A 22,584-nucleotide genomic window follows, 5' to 3' on the forward strand; every position below is an offset into this window, starting at 1 on the left:
AAGTAAAATAAAATAAAAACTTAAAATCAAAGATTTTCCTACGTTTCCATTTTACTGGATACAGCATGCACCTTTTAAATAGGCAATACATATCAATTATTCACTTCAATATATACAGAAATTACTATATCATAGACATTTTTACATCTGAAATATAAGCAATTAACAGCGAACAGTCTTGAGACACAGTCTAGTATGAAAGGTCTTATATAGTATAAAATACCACAACAGTTTTTTATTGTTTTATTCCCCTTAAAAAAAAACATAGTAAATCCAGCATACAATGTTGTTGAATGTTGAATATCTTAATGTTGTAATGAAGACTGTAAATGTAAGTTCGCTAGACCAAATGTGCAAAAGGCTGGCAACCAGGTTGCATAAGTTGCATAAACACAGCCACAACTGTGTCGAAAAAACTGTCACCGCACCCGAAATTGCCCATGTGACCGTATGAGCCAGCCTGACCAACCAATTGCTAGTTGGTTAGTGCTTAAAGCAGTGTTTCTCAACCGGGGGGCCCACGAGGGCCTCAACAGATTTCCAAGAGGGGCCTTAATTAAGATGAAATTATTCAAAATAAGACAAAAAACATTAAAATAAGATAAAACTACCAAAAATCTATATTTTTCTTACTCTTTGGTTATTTTTTGTAATGAACATAAATCGGTCTAGTAATGCCTTTACTAGAACTGTAGTAACGTTCTAAATCATTCTATTGGGTAGAAATAGAGTGCATGTGTGTGGGGGGCTTAAAGTGAAAAAGGTTGAGAATCACTGACTTAAAGGGATAGTTCACCCAAAAATAAAAAATGCATAGTATATGCTTTTCCTGTAATATGTAAGTCAATGTGTAGCTACTGTACAATTTCTATTGTTGGGTGAACTACTGTATCCCTTTAAAGTTATAACCTGTCCTAAAGAAAAAATTAGATGAGCAACTTGTTAGACTGGTCTAAGCAGTTTATGCACCAGGTGTCAGCTTTAATCACTGTGTAATAAATGTTTATGAAGTTAATGTAACAACTGTAGTGTTTCATGCCCATACCAGTGCAACTTTATACGGTAAATAATTTACGTCATTATTTTGTTCAAATAAAGGCAAACATACGTAAGGATGCACAGTGTGATGATGCCACCTGAGTAGTATTTTTGTTTTTATATTCTGAGATTTTTTTCTGTACGTTTCTGACAGTGACATCACTTCGAGCGATGCCTCCAGTAAATAAGCTGAGATATTCCTTAAATGTCAGTGGGAGTTGCATTCTGGAATGTCTGTTTTCATCTCATTTTCGCAGGCTCTGCCTTTGCCTGTCCATTAAGTTTAATGATTCGCTCTACGTCAACCACCATTTGGTGAAGTTTTTCTATGTGTTCGTTGACATTCTCTTCCATCCATTCCTCTAAAGTGTCCGGGAAAAATATGTCCTCCATGCTTCGCCGGAAAGTCAGCAAAAATGTGTCCCATTCATCCAGCATTCTGATGAGAAAAAAGCCAGACAAGCATAAAGTATATTTTCAGTTTATGACGTGGCAGACAATTGTAAGACTTTGGCCCGACCATGACCAAAAGATGCCCCTCCCCAATGAACAAAGGGAACATCTCTCCGTCATTAGGACAAAGGGTGGTTTTGCTTTACGCAATCAATTATTAAACTCAAATTTGTGGCTTGACTAACAAGACCTGAATTTCTTGTTTATCTTGAGTTTTTTGACTGGTTGGAGGTTAAATCACTTTAAAGCAATAAATTAATAGTTAAAGGTCATAATTTGTGAACTGGTTTGACTGACTTTTAAAAGCTTTACTCGAAACACAATTTCTAGTCAACTAAATTGTTTAGAGCAGAGCATAACATTTTACAGCAAAATTTCAAACTCTGTGTGAATTTTGTGTAATTGCCAAAATGTTTAAGAAAAAATACACTTAAAAAAACGTATGTTTACAAATACAGAATAACATTAAAGACAATCTTACATTTTTAGCGAATTTTTGAAAAATCCTAGATTTCGAGGGTTTGCAAAGTTGCGTTTGCGATGATAAGGACTAAATGAGCCTCTGATGTGGCTGCAAAAAACAAACAAACAGACAAACAAAACATAAGCACATGCAATACAATTTCATAACAAAGGCATCAGTAGAGTTAAAGCAGAATAAATACCGCTCATACTCTGTGTAAACACACTGTGAATCACTCACTAGTTTTTCAAAAGCTTCTCAATCGAACTGCCAAGACTGCTGTTGATCTTCTTTACCATTTCATAAATTTTTGCACCAGGAAAGGTTGGACCCTTACTGCAGAAAATACAAAAAAATATTTAATCATTCTAAAGATGAAATTATGTAACATTTATGTTAAAGGAGGGGTGCGTGATTTTTGAAAAAATGAATGTCCAGATTCTATTGGGGTAGGGGCGTGTTTGTTTAGGTGATTTCAAATGTCAACATTAGCCTCTTTCACACAGCAATTCCAGTAAATTACCATGAATTTACCAGAATGAATTTACCAGTAAATCCAAATATGTGTTGTTCACACACGCAGTGACGTTCCGTCTTTTTACCAGTAAGACATCATTCACACATCAGTATCAAAATACCGGTAAATTCGGTGAGAAAGCGGAAGTTACCTGTGGCGCGCAGCGAGCTCAGTGTTGCATTTGTAAACAATCCAAGTCGTTCATAACCACGGTCCGTATTTTGTTGTCTTCACGTCTATGGTAAACTCTGACAGTCGCGAAGTTGCTCGTGACCAAACAACATTGCATTAGGTGACGTCAAACCGAAAAATGTGCCTTAAACAACAGTACTGTTTGCATATTAGGCTGCACAGAGGGCGTGCTGAGGACGTTGGAAATTCGGCAAGTAGACGGTCAGCTGTTTTAAACAACTGTGGTTCAGGTGTGCTCGACTTTCAAGCAGCGTGTGTGTGGAAACGTCCATAAACAGTGCGGGGATTAAACGCGTCATCTGTATTAAAACGTTATGATTGGCCCGAAGCTGTCAGCGCGATCTGACGATGTCCGTTCTAAATGCCGGTAATCTATATTTTTGTGTTCACAAATATCGCTTACCGGTATATTACTGGTAATCTTACAACCTCTCTTTCTGGTAAATTGGCAGCACTGATTTACCGGAAAGGTTCTGTTCACACATGACCTGTTAACTGCAATTTACCAGTAAATTACCAGTAAAGACTGTATGTGTGAAAGGGACTATTGACTTTCAGAGATCATGGACCCCGCCTTTAAATGCTATTCCACATTAACACATCAGTGTACACAATTTATCATTAGTCTTAGGCTATATTAATCATAAACTAGGCCTTAGTTATATTAGAGGGCAGTTTCCTGGACAGGGCCTATATAGTCCCAAACTAAATGCATATTTGTGCCGCCTTAATTTGAAAACATATGGCATTGACATATCCCAAAATATATCAGTGCTGTTGCTTTGTCTCAAGATGCACACCTGCAATGTTACCTGTAAGGCTTTCTTGTAACAACTATTTAAATATCCTAATATAACTAAAGCATAGTCCTGAATTAATCTAAACCCTGTCTAGGAAACTGCCCCTAGGACATTTCAGTAGTTTTTACAAAAAACATTACAAAAAAACAATACTGGTGTGCCTTTTGAGACAAAACAATGTCACTGACATATGTTATGATATGCAGTGGCGCCGGTGACTTCTTTATTCGAGGGCGCTCGATGCGAAGTTCGTCACCACATGTATGTAGTCCGTCATGTGTGTGGTTCGTAATTTCAAAATATGTGTTCAGCGCGTTGAGTGATCCAATGTGCATCACGTGTCTTGTCAAAATAAGTGCCTGCTACAGACGCATCTAAAGGGTTTATGATTAAAGAGACGCTCGCGTTTGCCAGATACTCGCATAATCTCATGCGTAATCAGAGTTTATTGTTAATGGAGTGTCTTGCGTGTATTTTGTGAACATGAGCGTCTCTTTTATTATAAATGGGTTTAACGGGTGTGCAGCAGGCACTTATTTGACAAAACACGTGATGCACATGGATCACATGACGCAACAAACACATATTTTGAAAACATGAGCAAGCCACATGACAATCCGACAACATATTTTGAATTTTCGCCCCTTGGATGAGCAGTCACGAGCCGACACTCATTTTTTCAAATATGTAGCTTAAACATGCATTTTAATTCGGGATTAGAATAAGCCCTGTCTGGGAAACCGCCCCCTTGTCATAACATATTTAAGTACAGTGCTTTTTTTAATAGTGCTTTCTCTGGGTTTTACTTGTTCAAATTCGACTAAATTAACTTATACGCAAATTTTAAAGATTTTTAATATTTAAAGGGATAGTTCACCAAAAAATTAAAATTCTGTCATCATTTACTCACTCTCATTTCTTTGTTCTAATGAACCCAAAGGAAGATTTTTTGAGTAATGTTTGAAACCAAAACAAACTGAGCGTGAATGTTAATCTGCGTTTAAATCCCTGTATCAAAGAGCTGAACCAAAACATTTTTTTTTGCGATGACACGCACGTCCTTACTACGGCACGCCCCTTACGGCATTGTTTCTGCCTCTTGTTCAAACAGAATGCTTTCCGTGAATTTTACGGCAATGTTACTAAGTCCTCTTAACCGATCCCATAACATTTACGGGACGAAGCCAATTTTATGGAAATTTTCTGAGACCAAAGTGCTGTGTGAATAGGGGTTTATTTGATTCTAGCACTGATACTGTCTAAGGATATTGCATTAACCACAAAGGAAGCTGGCAACTACATCATACCATTCGTTTTTGCTCAGCTCAACTTCACAGCCCAGCATGTGCTGCACCTCCTTCTGTGCCACATCATTAAAAGCACCTAAACACCATCAAACATCAAAACACAATTGTTTACCATATGTGAAATTCACCATCTTGACCCAGAAACACGCTTTGAGTGCAGTAAAGGTAAAGAAAAGATTTATATATGAAGATGCTAAAGGCGCTAAATGCCACTCTGTCAAAAATGAGATAAGGATACTGACCACATGGTCTCGGCATGCATTTTACATTCATCAAATACTTTCACTTCAAATACACTTAATCTTGTCCTCAGGCTATTCCGGCAGAATCCATTAAAGGGGACATTTCACAAGACGTTTTTAAGATGTAAAATACATCCCCAGTGATGCCAGAAACAAACATTTTACATTTTATAATAAGTTGATAGACCCATTAAAATTAGGCTTCATTGCTTTGCTTTGAATGTCTGTGCATGAATGCAGTTCCTGCACAAGAAAATCTCTCACTTGCTGAACCCTACAATCTTCAGTGAGCACTTAAATTTCTGTCTGAAATCCAAGAAAAATATCCATTATTGCATTTCTGAAGGCAGCACACAGAAACAACTTTTTGATAATGTGACCACAAGTGCCTTTCAAGTGAGGAGCGAAGACAAAACTGACGATGCATTTTGATCTTTTTTTAAGTTAAAATTAAAGGCAATGTGTATAAACATTTGTTAAAGGATTCCTCATAACATTTTGAAGCCACTATGTACAGAATCTCACACAAAGATATAACAAAAAAAATTTTTGATAACTAAACCTAAAAAATAACATATGTGATCCTGCCTTGGAAGCCCGGGCTACGTTCAGCGATCTTATTTAATTTTGAGATTTATCGCGTTAAAGTAGTTATGACCAAAAAAATAAAAAACGACAAATGACATATAATTTCTGATGATAAAAACTAAGCTTTATGTACAATTTTCAGGAACAGCATACCTGTTTTGTATCTCAACTTTGAGATGACAAGATAACCACTATGTTTTAAAGACATTTTAAACTATACGTGTCGAAAAAAGTTACTTATACTTGTTGAAAAAAAATTATGTTTAGTTTGATGAACGTCTGATGTTAAAGGACAAGTTCGGTACTCTACACCTAAAGCCCTGCCTTCAGATGAAATAGAACGGTTTTGACCGAAGTCTGGACACACGCGGCTGCACCAAGAACCCTCGGGCGTTTGTTGCATCAGCCCCCACCCCCACAATGGGGGTACAGGTGCACTGGAACAACCATCCCAAAATGCATTAAACTCTCGCCCACAAAGACGCGAAACTCACCGAGTGGTCAGGGGTGTTCACTGATATGCTCACACAAAAATCGCTGCAAAATACGCATTCCAACAGGTTTTATCGTAGTTTTGTCCAACTCCATTGACTTGTATTAGTTGTGCTGTGAGGTACGGTAGTACTCCACGCCGGGAACCTTGTTTGTATTCTTGCAATTGGCAAAGGTGGATTATCGCCACCACCTGGGCTGGAGTGTCTATTATTCAAGCTCTCAGTGGAAGAATGTACGGGTGTGAGGCGTTTGGAAAAATAGGTCCACAAGTTTACAACGAATGCTAAAACAGTTGTTGGAAAGCATCTTTTGCATCGATTTTGTGTGAGCATAACAGTGAAAACCCCTGACCACTCAGTGAGTTTTACGTCTTTGTAAACGAAAGTTTAATGCATTTTAGGAAGCATTGTTCCAGCGCACCCACACACCCACCGCACAGGTGGGAGATGAAACAACAAACACCCAAAAACTCTCGGGGGAGCCGCACATGTCGAAATTTGTATTTCATCATAAACAATCTGAAAACTGGGCCTCAAGTGCAAAACACGGACCCTGTCCCTCAAATATGACACGCAGAGCCCCTAGCGCGTCTGACTTAAATTAGATCAAAATTTACCGTTTTAATGAATGAAAAATAAAAACAAAATAAAGTCAGAATCAAGCAAGGTGCAGAACATGTGTGCAGGGGAATAAAACAACACAAATAGTTAAATCAGATAACCTTGAGTAATCTAAAATTAAATAAAAACAAAGAAATTATTAAAATAACGAAATTGTAGTCAGAATTGTCAACTTTGTCTTTTTAACTGCAGAAACAAAGAGACAACTGCTTCGCAATGGTTTATTAACCTAAAAACCTGTTCCCATATGGACATGTAGCCCTGTCACAGGAAATGCTGGATTTATTCAGGCACGTTAAAAAAATTTATTGAGAGCTACTTTTTCCACATATTATTTGCATAGTATTATCATAATGCTTAGAAAAAAACTAATAAAAGCTGTTATATGTGAAATCAGATAATGTGCACCCTTATATAACCAAAATTCAAGATCCTCATTTTAGAACACATCTGCTTTTTGAGCAAAGTCGGAAGATGTATTAGATGAACGTCAGAATTCAAAATTTGAGCTGCAAGATTTACCAAATAATTTAGGATATTGAGCCTTTCAACTTTATTAAAAAAAAAAAAAAAAACAGTTAAAAGTGACTCTAGACGTTTTTAGAAGCGAACAGTTTAGGCCAAAAAAGAGTGTATGCGCTTAGAGGGTTTTTCAGCGAAAGACATTCACATTTGTTAAATACCAATGAAATGACTAAAGTGGCATTATTGAAAATATGACGTGTTAATTACTGACTAATAACCTTTTCATTGCCGTTAATGTGAAATTACTGAACGTAAACATAAGAGCTTGATAAAAATGCATGTCAGATGAACTTTTTAGTTCAGGTTTTGCATCCGAACTCTTCATAAAACAATTATATATATATATATATATATATATATATATATATATATATATATATATATAATGTATATATACACTCAAAATATGTTTCTGGGTCAATATCATTTAAAGTGATGGAGCAAGTGCAATAACAATAGATACTGCAAACCATCAAATCTAAAACATTTAACTTTAATGTGTGCAAAAGTAGTAACTTACACCCTTCAGAGTTAAAATGTTTCTGGATACTCACCGTGTTTCAGTGCCTGAAGACAAACAGCGAGAGATGGTATGCCAACTGGCAAAAGTTCACACAACACAGTGTGATGCTCGTACCTTAAACAGAAATCATCTTATAACTCACTGCAAGTTGTGACTGAATGTTTGATGTTTGAACAGTATATAGCTTACCTCTGCCAGCCGGTCAACGCAATGCCCTGGAAATGCAAAGAGTTATGCTCTGCCATCGATTCAATTACTTTTTGCCACCTTAGATGATTTTGTAAATGATGATCGATCGGAGTCATAATCTGATCAACCCCAGAAGCTCCTTTAAATGCGCTAGCAAACCACACAGTCTGAAATTCAGCTAGCTCATATTTAAAGATAAGGTTACCTACAAAAGCGTAAACATAATACAGATAATAAATAAGATGGCATATTAGAGTCATATACATTTTTTAAATGCTTAAAATAAGTTTTGTAGGCCAATATACAGTAAGTAGTGCCTACATTGCAGTGTTATACAGAAATGTATTTGATGTATTTGTAACATACTGGTTTGAACATGTATCAAGGTGGTTAAATGTAAGTACATGTACAGGTCAAAATATAAAATGAAACAGGGCCTTACCTATCTCACGCACGTCCATTTTTGAGTCATAGTTCCATATCATGGGGGAAGCAAGGTTGTGTAAATCGGACTCTAAAAAACAAAAACCTTGTTTTTTATCAAATTGACATCAAGGTCAAGACAGGAAACTTAGAAAAGCGCTACGTTTTATTTTGTACAACCAAACTTGCTCGTATAGCTACTCGTCTTAAATAGGAAAAACGTTGATGTGTTTGGTCACTTCTAACTTTATCTCTGAATGGTACCATTGAATGAATGGGGCTAAGCTAAATGCTATCGAAGCGTCGCAGCGCGCTCCAGCGCTTACGTGCACGCACACAGATGATAGAGGGATGTATCAATAGTTCTTAGTTAAGGTAATAACATATTTTAATATTGAAAATGAGTAGACTATTCCTTTAAGTGTTTGAAGCTTTGACTGTATAATAATACTATATTATGCAATAACAGGCTGATTTCTAAGACTAACACGTGTCACCCAAAACATTAATTTGAAAAGGGTTAAAGACTATCCCATCGTACCTTTTATGGATTCAGGGCTGAGTTTCCTAAACATGTCATCCCACAAGATAAGCCTGATTTGTGGTTGCTGTGCCACCATGAAACGCCCCACTGCGGTCACGTGATTGAGAAACAGCTTCCCCTTGTCTCCATGATTGACTTCCAACCAGCGTTTCGAGTCCTCACTGTCACCCAGGCCACGTACCTAAACGCATCACATCAAAACATCTTACATTTGTCCACTTTAAGTTCACCCAATAATGAAAATTTGTCATTTGTGCCAGGCCCCATGATTATCGTTACTGTCTGAAACACAACAAAACAGTCTATTCATCCCATGTGCTATACGATCTCAGTGATGTCATTTAATGCCAGATCCCATTGGTTCTCGGGTGTTATGTGAATGATTGCAACAGTATGCCTTAAAGAGATAGTTCATCCATAAATGAAAATTCTGTCATCATTTACTCACGCTCATGTTGTTTTAAACCTGTCTGAGTTTCTTTCTTTTTTTATACACAAAAGATATTTTCATTAATGATGGTAAGTGCACAGTTGACAGTACCAAGTTATCGTTTATCGTACTATGGATGTCAATGGGTGTGGTCACTATTATGTGGTTTTCTTTTGTGTTCTACATAATAAAGAGACCCATACAGGTTTTAAACAACATGAGGGTGAGTAAATTTTCATTTTTGGGTGAACTATGCCTTTAAAGGAAAACAACACATTTTTTAAATATTTTACTATGTTCTGACCTCACATTAGACAAATGAATACATACCTATATTTTTTCAATGCATGCACTTAATCTTTGTACAGCGCGTCGTGAATGTGTTAGCATTTAGCCTAGCCCCATTCATTCCTTGGGATCCAAACAGAGAAGAATTTAGACGCCACCAAACACTTCCATGTTTTCCTTATTTAAAGACTCTTACATGAGTAGTTAAACAAGTAAGTATGGGGGGACAAAATAAAATATAGCCATTTTTTTAAGCAGATAAAAAATGAAAACTTTATTGTATGGTGGAAGAGCACTGTTTGCAGCACTTTGACCTCAGGTGCAGTAATATGCGACGCCGAGGTCGAAGTGAGGCAAACTAAGTGCTCTTCTGCCATAAAATATAGTTCTCATTTTTTATCCACCATACTTACTTGTGTAACTACTCATGTAACAGTCTTTAAATAGGGAAAGCATGGAAGTGTTTGGTGGCTTTGAATTCATCTCTGTTTGGATCCTGGGGAATGAATGGGGCTAGGCTAGATGCTAACACATTCGCAGTGCGCTGTACAAAGATTAAGTGCACGTATTGAAAAAAGATATGTATGTGTTAATTCGTCTAAGTTGAGGTAAGAACATAGCAAAATATTAAAAAATTGTTGTTTTCCTTTAAGTTCATGCATCTGTATAATGCAACCTACTGCACAATGGATTACACAACCTTTTGTGATTTACAAAATATAAGGTAACACGTACTTCATCTGCACCGATGTGGAACCATCGAGCTTCCCGGTGCTTCCGCATAACCTGCGATAACATTTCTTTAACAAGCTCCATGCCTCCTGGAGCAAGAGAGTTTAGGCTATTGGGAAAGGATGCCACCTCTCTCAAGTGGAAAAACTTTTCGTGTTTTAACACAAACTAAAGAAAAAAACAGATAAATGCGGTTGAGTGCTAAAAAAACAAAGCCATGTAAAGTCACACCACGTGCATCATTTGCATATGTTTGTTTTTACATTACTCATGCCTAATCATCACAAAAAACTAGATGTGTAGCACAAATCAAAAAATATTTTGGTAGTTATGTATTGAAGCAAATCGTGTGAGAACATGCTTGATATGGGAACTTGCCTCCAAGTGTCCAAAAACCTGCACCAGTGGAATGATTTCAAGCTGATTGCGTTTGGCCAGAGACTTTATTTGCTCTATATCTTCCACACTTTTCCGGAAACAAAGAAAAGCATTAATATATTTTGCAGTTTGACACTTTGAAGTGTCACCATGTATAACAAAAACTCTGATTACGAAAGGGCGGAGGGAATTGACATTGCTATTGTTATTCTTGGATGAACTACCGAGTTACCTGTATGCAAATTTTGATCTTAGAATTTCGAGTTCCCCCTCGTAGGGAAACATGTCCTCATACTCCAGCAATATTCCAGTAGCACCCAGAGATGAGAATAAAGGGAATATCTACAAAAAAAACATGCTATTTAAAAACTAAAAAAGGGACAAAAATTCATAAACAAGTTTATATTGCAACACAAGTTCCCACCTCTTCAAAATACTTGACTTTGGGTGGGGCGCCCTTCAGATCCAAATGTATAATCTTTTGTATTTCTCTCACTTTATAAGCTGTAGACCGTATGAATGGTAACTTTTCTTCCTTGATCTGGACATTACGGCTTTCTGGGATTGGGTCTATGATGACAGGAGCATCCTGACTTTCAGCCAGTTTCACCTGAGGATTATGCTGACGAGCCCAGAAATTCCCACCTTGTATGATTTGGCTGTTTGTTTCATACTTCTCATTGTTTCCGCTATGGACAGAAAGTAAATAAATGACAAGCTCGTGAGCCCCATTCACTTCCATAGCAGGAACATTAATACTATTGAAGTAAATGGTGCTTACAAACTGTTTGGTTACAATAAAATGAGACTAAATACGAGTGATGTGCGGATGTGTGTAGATGGGGTCTATTGAGAGTTGAAGTCATCCTCACCTGGGGCTAAAGAAAAATTTCACCATGGCAACAACCACCAAGCAGGCGACGATCAATTTCATTAACTTCATATGATTCATGTTTACGTGTTAGCAAGTGAATGGGACAAACCATAGAAATGAAGCCACCTGCATAAAATAAGATTGACAAAACACAACACAGTATGACAATGGAAACACCTGCTCCACGTATACATTATGTATTACCAAAAGTCCATTGAATGAGTTTAAGGCACTTGCAACAAGTTACAACACGAGTGATCGGATTAAAATATAAACGGTGATCAATGCATCGATAGTTAAAATATATATAACGTGCATGTAATATATATTTATATATCACAATAACTGTTGAAATAAATTAAAATGTTACGTTTGACACGCACTTCTTCTAAATGAATTCATTGTTTAAAAATAGCAAAAGACTTACTTCAATAAAGAGCAATAATCCTCCTTAAAAAGTGATTTAAGCTTAAGATTTAGGCAACACATCTACTTCCGTGTGTTTTTCTTGCTGCAGTAACGTATTTGGTTGGTTGAAAGACACCTGTGACAAGCTCAACCTGTTTGTCTTGACTTCCCTAAAGTCTATTTGCATTAATAAATTGCGATGGTTGACGGCGACAGACAGATTTCCTCCCACATACGGCCCGGCACACGCGTGAACGCGCACGGTCCGGAGAAAGTGCATATGCGCGTCAAGTCGAATCTTTACGGCACGCTACTCCTACTCAGCGCTACCGGATGGCCGTAACACATCTTATATATGCGCATTTGAAAAAAGATTTGATATGTTTTGAAAATTAAATGCTTATTTTTGTTTTTAATGAAGCCGCAATTTGAGTGAGTAAATGAAACATTTCCATGAATTTCCGAATGTCTATAAACGTACCCATTTAATTTTAATATATGTGTACAGTCTGTATTTACAGTTAAATGACCCATGGACTCCACAAGTTTTTCCGGAGCCTGATGGTCCATATATCCCAGCATGAATTGAGAATGTTTAAAAGGCCAATTGTGCAATGGCATGAGGGGAATCGATCTGTCGTTTTGTGTAAATAAGCTTAAACAGTCAATGTCAGGCACTTGCTTACATTTGATAAGTGACCTATTAAAACTTGCAATTACTTTTTTTCAAAGTCTTTATGTCAGTTTATATAAAAAAGTTAAAATAAACTTGAGTTATGTTTAAAGAAAAGTGGCATTAATGGGACATTTCAAGACTTTTTGGGGCGGTTTCCCAGACAGGGATTAGACTAGTAATAGACTTAAGTGAATGTAAGAGCTGTCCAAACTCACAACAACTTGCACTGACATATCTTAAAATAAACAAGTGCCCTTTGTTTTGCCTCAAATTGCACACAAGTAATGTTTTTAGTAAGGCATGTTTGTTAAAAGTAGTTATATTTCCCAATTAAACTCAGGTCTAGATCTGGGTTAAGCTAATCCCTGTCTGGGAAACCACAAGATGTAAAATAAATCTTTGGTGTCGCCAGAGTACATAAGTGAAGTTTTACCTCAAAATAGCATATAGATAATTTATTATAACATTTTGTAAGTGTGAGTAAAAGTGTCCAGTTTTTGGGGTGTGTGCCTTTTAATGCAAATGAGCTGATTATATGCAAACACTGATCACAATGATAGTGCTTTGTTGAAATTCAACTGTGCTGTTAAAGGGCCCATGGTATGAAAATGTTAGCATTGCCACTTTGTAGGTGTAAGCAAAAATAGGTCATTGAAATTTGGCTTTCCTTATGATGTCATAAGGATATCTTATTAGAATAATACCGCCCCCTTAATGTGCACTATCCAACCACAGCACTGCCATTTAGTGCAGATATAAAGAAAGAGAGAAAAAATAATTCACAGCACAATTGTTGTGATCAGTGTTTGCACTTCATCAGCTCATTTGCATTTTAAAAGACACACCCAAAACGACACATTTTTGCTCACACGTACAAAGTGGCAAATAATGCTAACATTTTCATGCCATGGGCCCTTTAATTATTCTCTCTCTCTCTCTCTCTCTCTCTCTCTCTCTCTCTCTCTAAATAGCAGTGCCCTTCATGATATGTCCCCTTTAAAAATCCCCCAAAAGATTAACTTGTGTATATAAATGTACATTTTTTGATTTGTTTTGTTTTGTTTTTGTTTTTCACTATTTTGACTTCACTCTTCACTCGATTTGATTGATCTTGTATTTAGCTAGCTAGTCTTTATTTCTGCTTTTGAAATGTAAGTTATTGTGCTGTTATCTTACTAACTCATAAGTCCCGCCTCTGACCTGTTTACCCTTTCTATGATTGGTCAAGCCTTCCCGGAGGAAGTCTGGTAGTTACGGTAGCACCAATCATAACAAAGGGCGTGGCTTGTCTGAACGCGCGTGGATGTTACGTCAAAATACAATGGCGTCGCACTTCAGCGGTGTACTGCAACTCACAGACCTGGATGATTTTATCACTCCATCTCAGGTTAAATACACATTTTTATCAAAATACAAATTAAAAACACGCATTGCTATTAAGTAAAGCTACATACCTTAGATCAGCTTGGTGTGTCAGGCAAGAAAGTGTTATTTAACGATGAGCTGTGTTGCAAAGCGAGTAACATTGTGTAAATCAACGGTACAAAGCACAGAAGTGTCACGTGCATCACACATTTCTAACATTTTTAAGTTCGCTTTAGTCGACAGTTCATGGATTGCGTTTCAAAACCGGTTAAGCTTTCTACATAGACAGTTAGAAACGGGTGTTTATGAAAGTCAATATTTGCACGTACCTGGAAAGAGATACGGGTCATTTAAAGGGATAGTTCTCCCAAAAAAGAAAATGCTGTCATCATTTACTCACTCTCATGTTGTTACAAACCTGTATACATTTTTGTTCTGATGAAGACAAAGGAAAATCATTTGAAAAATGTTTGTAAACAAACCGCTCGTGAGCCCCATTTACTTCCACAGTACGAAAATTAATACTATGGAAGTGAATGGTGCTTGCGAACTGTTTGGTTACAAAAATTCTTATTTCACAAAATATATCGAGTTTTAGAGGGATTTTATTTATGTTAAAATTCCCCCAATTTATCAGGAATGTGTGAAGCCTGTAAAAGTGGAAAAGAAACCGGGAAGATCTGTGGCTAAAATCCAGATTGAAGATGATGGCAGTTACTTTGAAGTCCATCAGGTCAGTAAAAAATTCCCCTTTCCTTTAATTGTCAATACTTGAATGGTGTTATTAAAAATATTTGGTGACTTTGTTCTTAACATCTCACTGACGCCGACAGTAGATGACACATATAGTATGTAATTTATTCAGGATGGTCAAAAGCAAAAGCTGGAGAAAGCGAAGATTACCCTGAATGACTGTCTCGCATGCAGCGGCTGTATTACGTCGGCAGAAAGTGTCCTTATCACCCAACAGAGCCATGAGGAACTGTATCGTGTGCTAAAACATAATAAGGTAACGTTTACATTGTAGCACCACATTTGTTGAGATCTTCTGGAGTAAAATGTTATAGCGACGTGTGTGTCTTAGCAGCAGGCTAGCGCTAGCGAGCAGAAAGTGCTGGTGGTGTCGGTATCTCCACAGTCAAGAGCATCACTGGCTGCACACTACGGTCTCAGCAGCGGTGAGGTGGCCCGAAGACTCACCAGCTTCCTGAAAAACCTGGGTGAGTATAGACCATAGACTGTAAAAAAAAAAGATGGACATAGTGTCCGTGACGTCACTCAATGGTTTCTGAAGATTGTTTTTGAAGCTTAAAGTAGGCGTTGCTTGCCATCGTCATCTTGGTCGCACGTCATCGGAAATGGGTAAAGAGGCGGGACTTGGGTGAAGCTGAGGTGTCTGGTTGCTGAAACCATGCCCGCCTAGCTCAATTCTAGTGACCGCAGTGGCTGTTCACCCCTCACTCAAGTGACCACACCCCTAATTATGCAGAAAAGGAGGAGTTACAAAAAAATTCACCCCCCTCACAGTTGTCATTAAGGGCAAAATTAGCTATATAAACCAAAAACTATTTTTGTACCAGGCTGTAAACATATTAATTTCTGCTATAAAGTTGGCCATTTTAACATGGGGGTCTATGGGAATTCCCTTTTGGAGCCTGCCTCTAGCGGCCAGTCGATGAATTGCAGTTTAAGTCACTTCCGTATTGGCTTTATCAGAGAGATCGTAAGGTTGCCCCTCGGTATAGACGCATCCGTTTGTGTCTGCAATTCATAGCATTAACATTGCTTTAAATATAACCATCTGCCAAATGCATGCATGTATGTAAAAATAAAATACATCTTTCATTGGGATTTAGGTGTCCATCACGTCTTCGACACTGGCTTCAGTCGCTCTTTTAGTCTTTTAGAAAACCAGAGAGAGTTTCTGGAGCGATTCAGCCGAAAGGACGTAGACAAGAAAGCCCTACCGATGCTGGTGTCTGCCTGTCCAGGTAATTTCTCTGACGTAGGTCATTTGTATCTAAAAAACCTTACTCTTCTGTTTTCTGTTGAATTTTTTTGTCTACTAACTGTTGAATCTTTTTGTATGACCTTTGTATATTTTGGCCAGGCTGGATTTGCTATGCCGAGAAGACTCACGGTGAATTCATCCTTCCGTACGTCAGCACGACCCGCTCGCCTCAGCAGATGATGGGGTCTTTAGTCAAGAGCTACTTTGCCACACAGAAGGTACTAAAAATTAAACTTATGTTCAGAGGGCAACAAACTGTACTTATAGAGGGTATGCATGTGACATCACCTTCGGCGAAAATGACTGCGGTTACGCCCACTGAGTAGCAAAAGACAGAGCGGCAGAATTTGCGTAGAGTGTGAAATCAGCAAAAACACGAGGAAAACGCTTCGAAATGGGAAAAAGCTGTTTTGCGTTAGACTGTACTAACAGATTAACAAGAATTCGGAGCTATCGTTTTACACACTGCCAAAAAACACCGAAAGGAGAAGTAAATTGATCATTCATGCCAACATCCACAGACCAGGGGCCTCATGTATAAAGCATGCGTACGCACAAAACAGGACTGGAAACGTGCGTACGCCAGTTCCCACGCAAAGGTTGTGATTTATAAAAAAACAAACTTGACAGGAGAATGGGCTTGCAAGGTGGGATATTAGGGTGATTCCATGTACGCACACTTGCAGGTGATCTGTTATTTATAAAGGGAACATTGCTTTGCTTTATAAGTCTTCATAATTTTTGGTGTATGCCATTTTTGGCTTTTGTGCGTACGTACACTTTTAGTAAGAATCCTACGCACAGTTTTATACATGAGGCCCCAGGTGGGTTGACACGTTGCTAGGGTCACTATCAAGCAGAGTTTTTACTTTCTACTTAAAAGTATTTTTTTCAAGTATTTGTATTTTATTCGTGTTTCTCTTTGGAAAACATACATTCCAAAGCATATTATCATAATTTTTACTCTCTTACATTTCATAAATACACGTGTTTGTTTTACATTTAATATTTAAGTACACTAACATACTTTTACTCAAGTAAAAGTACACAATTTAAATTTAATTAGGTATTAAATAAATTTTAATATGCAATATTAAAGAATACACAGTATGATTCTATGCTTTAGAATGTAGTGAAGTAAAATTTTTCTTTATACAAACACCATAATAAAGCACAAATTCTTGAAAAATGTAACTAAGTATTGTCCATCTCTGCTATCAAGTCCAACTAAATTCAATGTAAGCGTATAATAGTCAGTTTTACTGGGATTTTCTCAGCATTCGCTATGAAACCCAGCCATTTTGTTGACCGCTTGCCACTCAAGCGTGCTCCGGTGGAAAAGTGACATCAATGCATACCCTCTATACAGAATACAGAGTTTCACTGTATGTGTTTCTATTTAAAATTGAACTTTAATTTGCTTTTGTCTACACCACACCAAAAGTATGTGGACACTCCCGACTAATTAACAAGATTGGTTTTACCAGTAATTCCACCGTGGATAATGTTGAACACTGTAGTATACAAAACATTTCTAAACTGTGTGCTGTATGTGGCAAAATTTGGGGCACGGCTCTTTTCTGTTCCAGCATGCGATGAGACGCGCTTTCGAAATTAACGGAATAGTTCACATCAAAAGGTATTAAAGGGATACTCCAGCCAAATATCAAAATTTTCCCATGATTTAATCACTCTCAAGCAATCCGAGATCAATCTTACATACAATCTCAAGCAATCTAACATACGGCACTCCCTTACGTTAGACACTGTGTGACAAAGAAACATGTAAAATAATCCACTCATAACAATGAGTTATTAATATCGCTTAAAGGTGAGTGAATTATGTGATCATTGTTATTTTTTGTTTAACTGTTCCTTTCTTCAAGCACGCACGCATACATTTGTTGAGTAGTGTGCTATTATGTCCATTTGTATCTGCAATAACCTTCTCCTTGAACAGGGTGTTTCACCGCAGAAGATCTATCACGTGACCGTGATGCCCTGCTATGATAAGAAGTTAGAGGCTTCCAGACCAGATTTCTACCTCGGCGAGTATGAAACCAGAGAGGTGGATTGTGTCATCACTTCAGGTTTGTGAAGCTAAAAGCTTTGTGAATCCATCAATATTTGATAATTCACTCACCATCATCCCAGATGTATATGACTTTCTTCCATGTGCTGAACAGAAACAAATAACTTTATCAAAATACCATCATCCTGGTGACGATACTATCACAACCACAAAGATGAGATATTGTTGTTTATTTGTTTTTATCTTGGTTCACAGGTGAAGTTTTAAAGATGTTGGAAGAGGAGAATGTGTCTTTGAGGGATGTGGAGCCGGCCACCGTAGACACAATGTGAGTCTTATTTTGAGACATTTTTAAAACGTAAAACCTACGCACTTAAGAAGAAAACTACTGGATGTTTGTATTTGGTGTACTGTACCCTGTTGTAGGTTCAGTAATGTATGTGGAGAGGAGATGCTGGGTCACGCAGGAAGTGGATCTGGAGGTTATCTACATCATGTCTTCAAACATGCTGCCAAACAACTTTTTGGGATCGAACTAGAAGAACTCACATACAAGACTATGAAGTAAGCACATATAGAGGTCTTCACGGGTCCACTTAGATCCGAAAACCTGAGGTCCGACCCGAGACCCGATCGAGTCTAAAAGTTTCGCATGCGCCTCGGACACGGGTCGGGTACAATAATAGCAGCATCGGGTCTCGGTTAATTTAAAATGAATGTGATTTTGCTGAACGGGCCAAGACGACCCGAACTCTCTCGCGTTTGTGCGTCAATGTCCTTTTCAAACCTCTCATCGGTTTGCCAAGAGCGCTTGCGACATTGTGTTGCTGGCGGTAGGTTCATTTTCGTTGAGACAGACATGTCAGTCAATTTTAAATGTACATTTTAGCGGTTAGCTTGGTGTCGTCGTCAGATAACAAAGTAAAACAAATGGTTGCGAGGCGACCGGAGTTTCTTTCTGTCTGACTGCTGCGTGCGGGGCTGCAGACTGCACACACATCTGTGGCGTTTACATTCGGGTCCAGTTGGGTTAAAAAAAATTGCCACTGGTTCAGGTCAGATTCGGGTCTAATTTTCTCGAGATCGTCTCGGGTCGGTCTTTCTTTAAAAAAAATTATTTATGCACGTTGGGTTCGGGTATAAAGTGATTCGGGTCATTTCAGGTCGGGTACATTTCTTTGGACCCGAGAACACCTGTAGTCACATATACATTTATACTTATTTAGAGCCATACCTTGCTTTTGTTCATGTAGCAGGGCAATACCATTATTCTTTGCAAACACATAAAACCATGGTACAAAGTTTGGGTAAAATAAGTATTGAACACGTCACCAGTTAACATATTTCTAAAGGTGCTATTGACGCAAATGTTCACCAGATGTTATAATCAAACCATAAGTTAAGTTATGTGTAATAATGTAAAATGACACAGGAAAAAGTATTAAACATGCTTACTGAAATGTATTTATTTAATATTTTGTGCAAACGCTTTTGTTGGTAACGAAAGCTTTAAGATGCATCCTGTATGGAGAAACTTTGCATGAATTGCTCAGGTGTGATTTTGACCCTTTCACACAAAAAGTCTTGATGTTTCTTCATTGACACCTTTGTAATGAGACACTCATTCATCAATCGTTTTGAATAATATTCACGCATGTTGCACCATCTGAAATTACGACAAGTCGCAACTACGCTCGGTTTAGACGATGCTCGTCCCTGCGCATGCCTTTAACCACAGTGATATTGAGACACCATTCGCGCATACTGTGGTTATAAACTTTCATTTACTGCTGCCAGCTAATGGATGACAAATGAGAGCTTTCCCTCCTCACGTTTACCAGTGCGCTGTCCCTCAAGATACTTACGTATACCGTTGACTAGATGTAAGATTTAGGCCCTGTCCCAAATGGCGCACTACATGTGGACTTTCGGTCTCGTGGTCCTTAAATTGCAGGCTTCGCGCACTTTACCAACCCAGAAGTCCTTGCCTAAATACGACTCCGGTGCAACCACATGGACTCGCATCAAGGGTCCCTAAAGTCTGCACTATACTATATGATGTCATCAAAGTGTGGACTCCCAGGAGGACCACAAGTCCGGAGTGTGCCATTTGGGACAGGGCCTTAGTCTCAGATGTGAGCTACGCCTAGCCCTAGATGGTGCAACAGGTGTAAATTCTACATCGACATAAAGCACATTTTACGTCCAGACTAGTCTTACGACCGGGTTTACGCCCAGCTGGTGCAACCAGCCCAAGGAGAATGGTTGCTTTTTATGCCTTTTCGCACCTCCTTTTCTTCAGGGGTCCAATACTTTTGCACATTTATGGTTTGATTTCTTTGCATGGGTTGTTACCAACATCTGGGGCCTCATTTATAAAGCATGCATTCCCATGCAAAGGTTGTGATCTATAAAAAAAACTTGATGGGAGAATGGTCTTGCAGGGTGGGATCTGAGGATGATTCATGTAGGCACACTTGCAGGTGATCTGTTTTTATAAATGAGACCCTTGGTGATGTCTGGTTTGGTAGTGCCGTTAACTAGTTCCATTGGTTGTAAAGTTGATATTTTTCTGTTGTTGCTATAAGAAACAAAGACTTTCAGGAAGTGACTTTAGAGAAGGATGGCGATGTGCTGCTGCGGTTCGCTGCTGTCTACGGCTTCAGGAACATTCAGAACCTGGTGCAGAAGCTGAAGCGAGGAAAGTCACCTTACCACTTTGTAGAAGTGATGGCATGTCCGTCAGGTAAGACTAAATACTGAGCCACACTTTTCTGTGATCTGGAAGACCTTAACTAGTTTGTTTGAATATGTAAAGTGTATTTTAATTTTTCTAAATGTAGCTATGGATCTTGTTGATTTTGCATGCACAGGATACGTAATGTCAAATCATGTAAATTGTCTGCTTTGACACGTTAGCAACAAAGGGGTCAAATTTCACTCCATTGAGTTATTTAAACTGGGAAGCGTTGGGAACTGAAGGGTGTCGTTCTCTATTGAGATGATCTACTCATTCTGTTATTGACCTAAATTTGCATAACCGTTGAATACCATGACATAATAAATAGATAGGGTCAGTTCAATGTCAGGTATCAATACATTTGTTTTAAAATAAGTGATTCATTATCTGTCCTCCACTCTCTTTAGGATGCCTGAATGGAGGAGGGCAGCTTAAACCTTCAGCAGATCAGTCCAATAAGGAGCTGCTTCAGCAGGTAGAGGAGCTGTACCGCATGGAGAAAACCTCGGCACCCGAGGAGGACACGCGGGTTGCTGAACTTTACCACAGCTGGTTAGAGAGTGTAGGTGAGGAGAAAGCCAGACAGTTACTCCACACACAGTATCACGCCATAGAAAAAAACACAAGCAGTCTCAGTATAAAGTGGTGAGATCAGCTGACATCATCTTGTTTCGTCTCTTTGTTTCAATATTGTACACCTTTTCAAGTGTGTATAGTCGGTATGTAAAGGATTACTCCACTTTTTTAATAAAAATCCAGATAATGTTTCACCTCCATGTCATCCGGGATGTTTATGTCTTTCTTTGTTCAGTTGAGAAGAGATTATGTTTTTTGAGGAAAACATTCCAGGATTTAGTGGACCTCATTAGTTTACAGTTTTAATGCAGCTTCAAAGGGCTCTGAACGTCTTATCTGGCGAAATGATCATAATGTTCACCAAAAAATTAAAAATATGTACTTTTAAACCACGACTTCTCATCTTGAAGCTGTGTGACATGCCAGTGCGACCTTACGTATTACGTAATCACGTCGAAAGGTCACGCGTCACATATGTAAAACGCACACTTGCGGACCATTTTAAACAATAAACTGACACAAAGACATGAATTATTATCATTCCACATACAACACCTTTTGACGTGTTTATTTAATAGTAGGGTCACGCTGGCACATCACAAGAAGTTGAGAATAAAAAGTACTTTTTTTGCAAAAATGCCGCTCTTTTCGCTATAAGACACTTGTGCCTCGGTTGGGATCTGGACTCCTGGAATGTTTTCCTCAAAAAAATAATTTCTTCTCGACTTAACAAAAAAAGACAGACATCTTGAATGACACGAGGGTGAGTAAATTACCAGATTTTTTCTTTATGAAAGTGAAATTCTTTTAACTTGACTTTCGACACTACATCAAACAATCTTTTACATTCATTCACAAATGTAACTGATTTTTTTCCAGGTAACTGCTGAAAATATCTAGTTGAGACAAATGAAAAATTGTCAGTTTACAGTCATGGGCTTTCATAAGACCCATAGTTTCTGTATCATTTTCTTTAGTTTTTGCTGTGAATGTTTTTAAGGATAAATAGGGTGCACTGAAATCATTGTATTACCATAAATACTTCAAACATTTATTTAGAAATATATTTTGCAATATGATAATCAATCACGTTGCCTTGTTTATATAATCATTCAATGTACGTATTTATTGAGGGATTTTTTTTCATGTTTTGTG

At 38.0% G+C, this 22,584-nt stretch overlaps 2 protein-coding genes across 3 annotated transcripts; one reads left to right on the forward strand and one right to left on the reverse strand.

The window, feature by feature from the left end:
* Positions 1–189: 189 nt before the first annotated feature.
* On the reverse strand, positions 190–14,286 carry LOC129436543 (hexosaminidase D). 2 transcript variants are annotated; one of them, XM_055194739.2, is made up of 14 exons: positions 14,160–14,286; positions 11,620–11,747; positions 11,172–11,436; positions 10,980–11,089; positions 10,748–10,835; positions 10,373–10,537; positions 8,917–9,100; positions 8,395–8,466; positions 7,953–8,157; positions 7,795–7,877; positions 4,771–4,846; positions 2,195–2,290; positions 1,973–2,062; positions 190–1,477 (listed from the first exon to the last, which is right to left on the reverse strand). In XM_055194739.2, exons 2-14 carry the CDS (start codon positions 11,697–11,699, stop codon positions 1,279–1,281), a joined length of 1,713 nt encoding a protein of 570 aa, XP_055050714.2. In that variant the 5' UTR covers positions 11,700–11,747; positions 14,160–14,286; the 3' UTR covers positions 190–1,278. The 2 variants fall into 2 exon arrangements, with proteins under 2 accessions (XP_055050714.2, XP_055050713.2); XM_055194738.2 differs by lacking the exon at positions 14,160–14,286 and adding an exon at positions 12,049–12,300.
* Positions 13,950–22,563, forward strand: narfl (nuclear prelamin A recognition factor-like). Its single transcript, XM_055194741.2, has 11 exons — positions 13,950–14,092; positions 14,708–14,803; positions 14,936–15,079; positions 15,158–15,290; positions 15,927–16,061; positions 16,181–16,299; positions 18,042–18,171; positions 18,369–18,441; positions 18,540–18,677; positions 20,702–20,859; positions 21,261–22,563. The coding sequence occupies exons 1-11, from the start codon at positions 14,009–14,011 to the stop codon at positions 21,500–21,502; spliced, it is 1,452 nt and encodes a 483-aa protein (XP_055050716.2). The 5' UTR covers positions 13,950–14,008; the 3' UTR covers positions 21,503–22,563.
* The last annotated feature ends 21 nt before the right edge of the window (positions 22,564–22,584 follow it).

Source organism: Misgurnus anguillicaudatus, chromosome 19, assembly GCF_027580225.2.
Source record: "Misgurnus anguillicaudatus chromosome 19, ASM2758022v2, whole genome shotgun sequence".
NCBI lineage: Eukaryota > Metazoa > Chordata > Actinopteri > Cypriniformes > Cobitidae > Misgurnus > Misgurnus anguillicaudatus.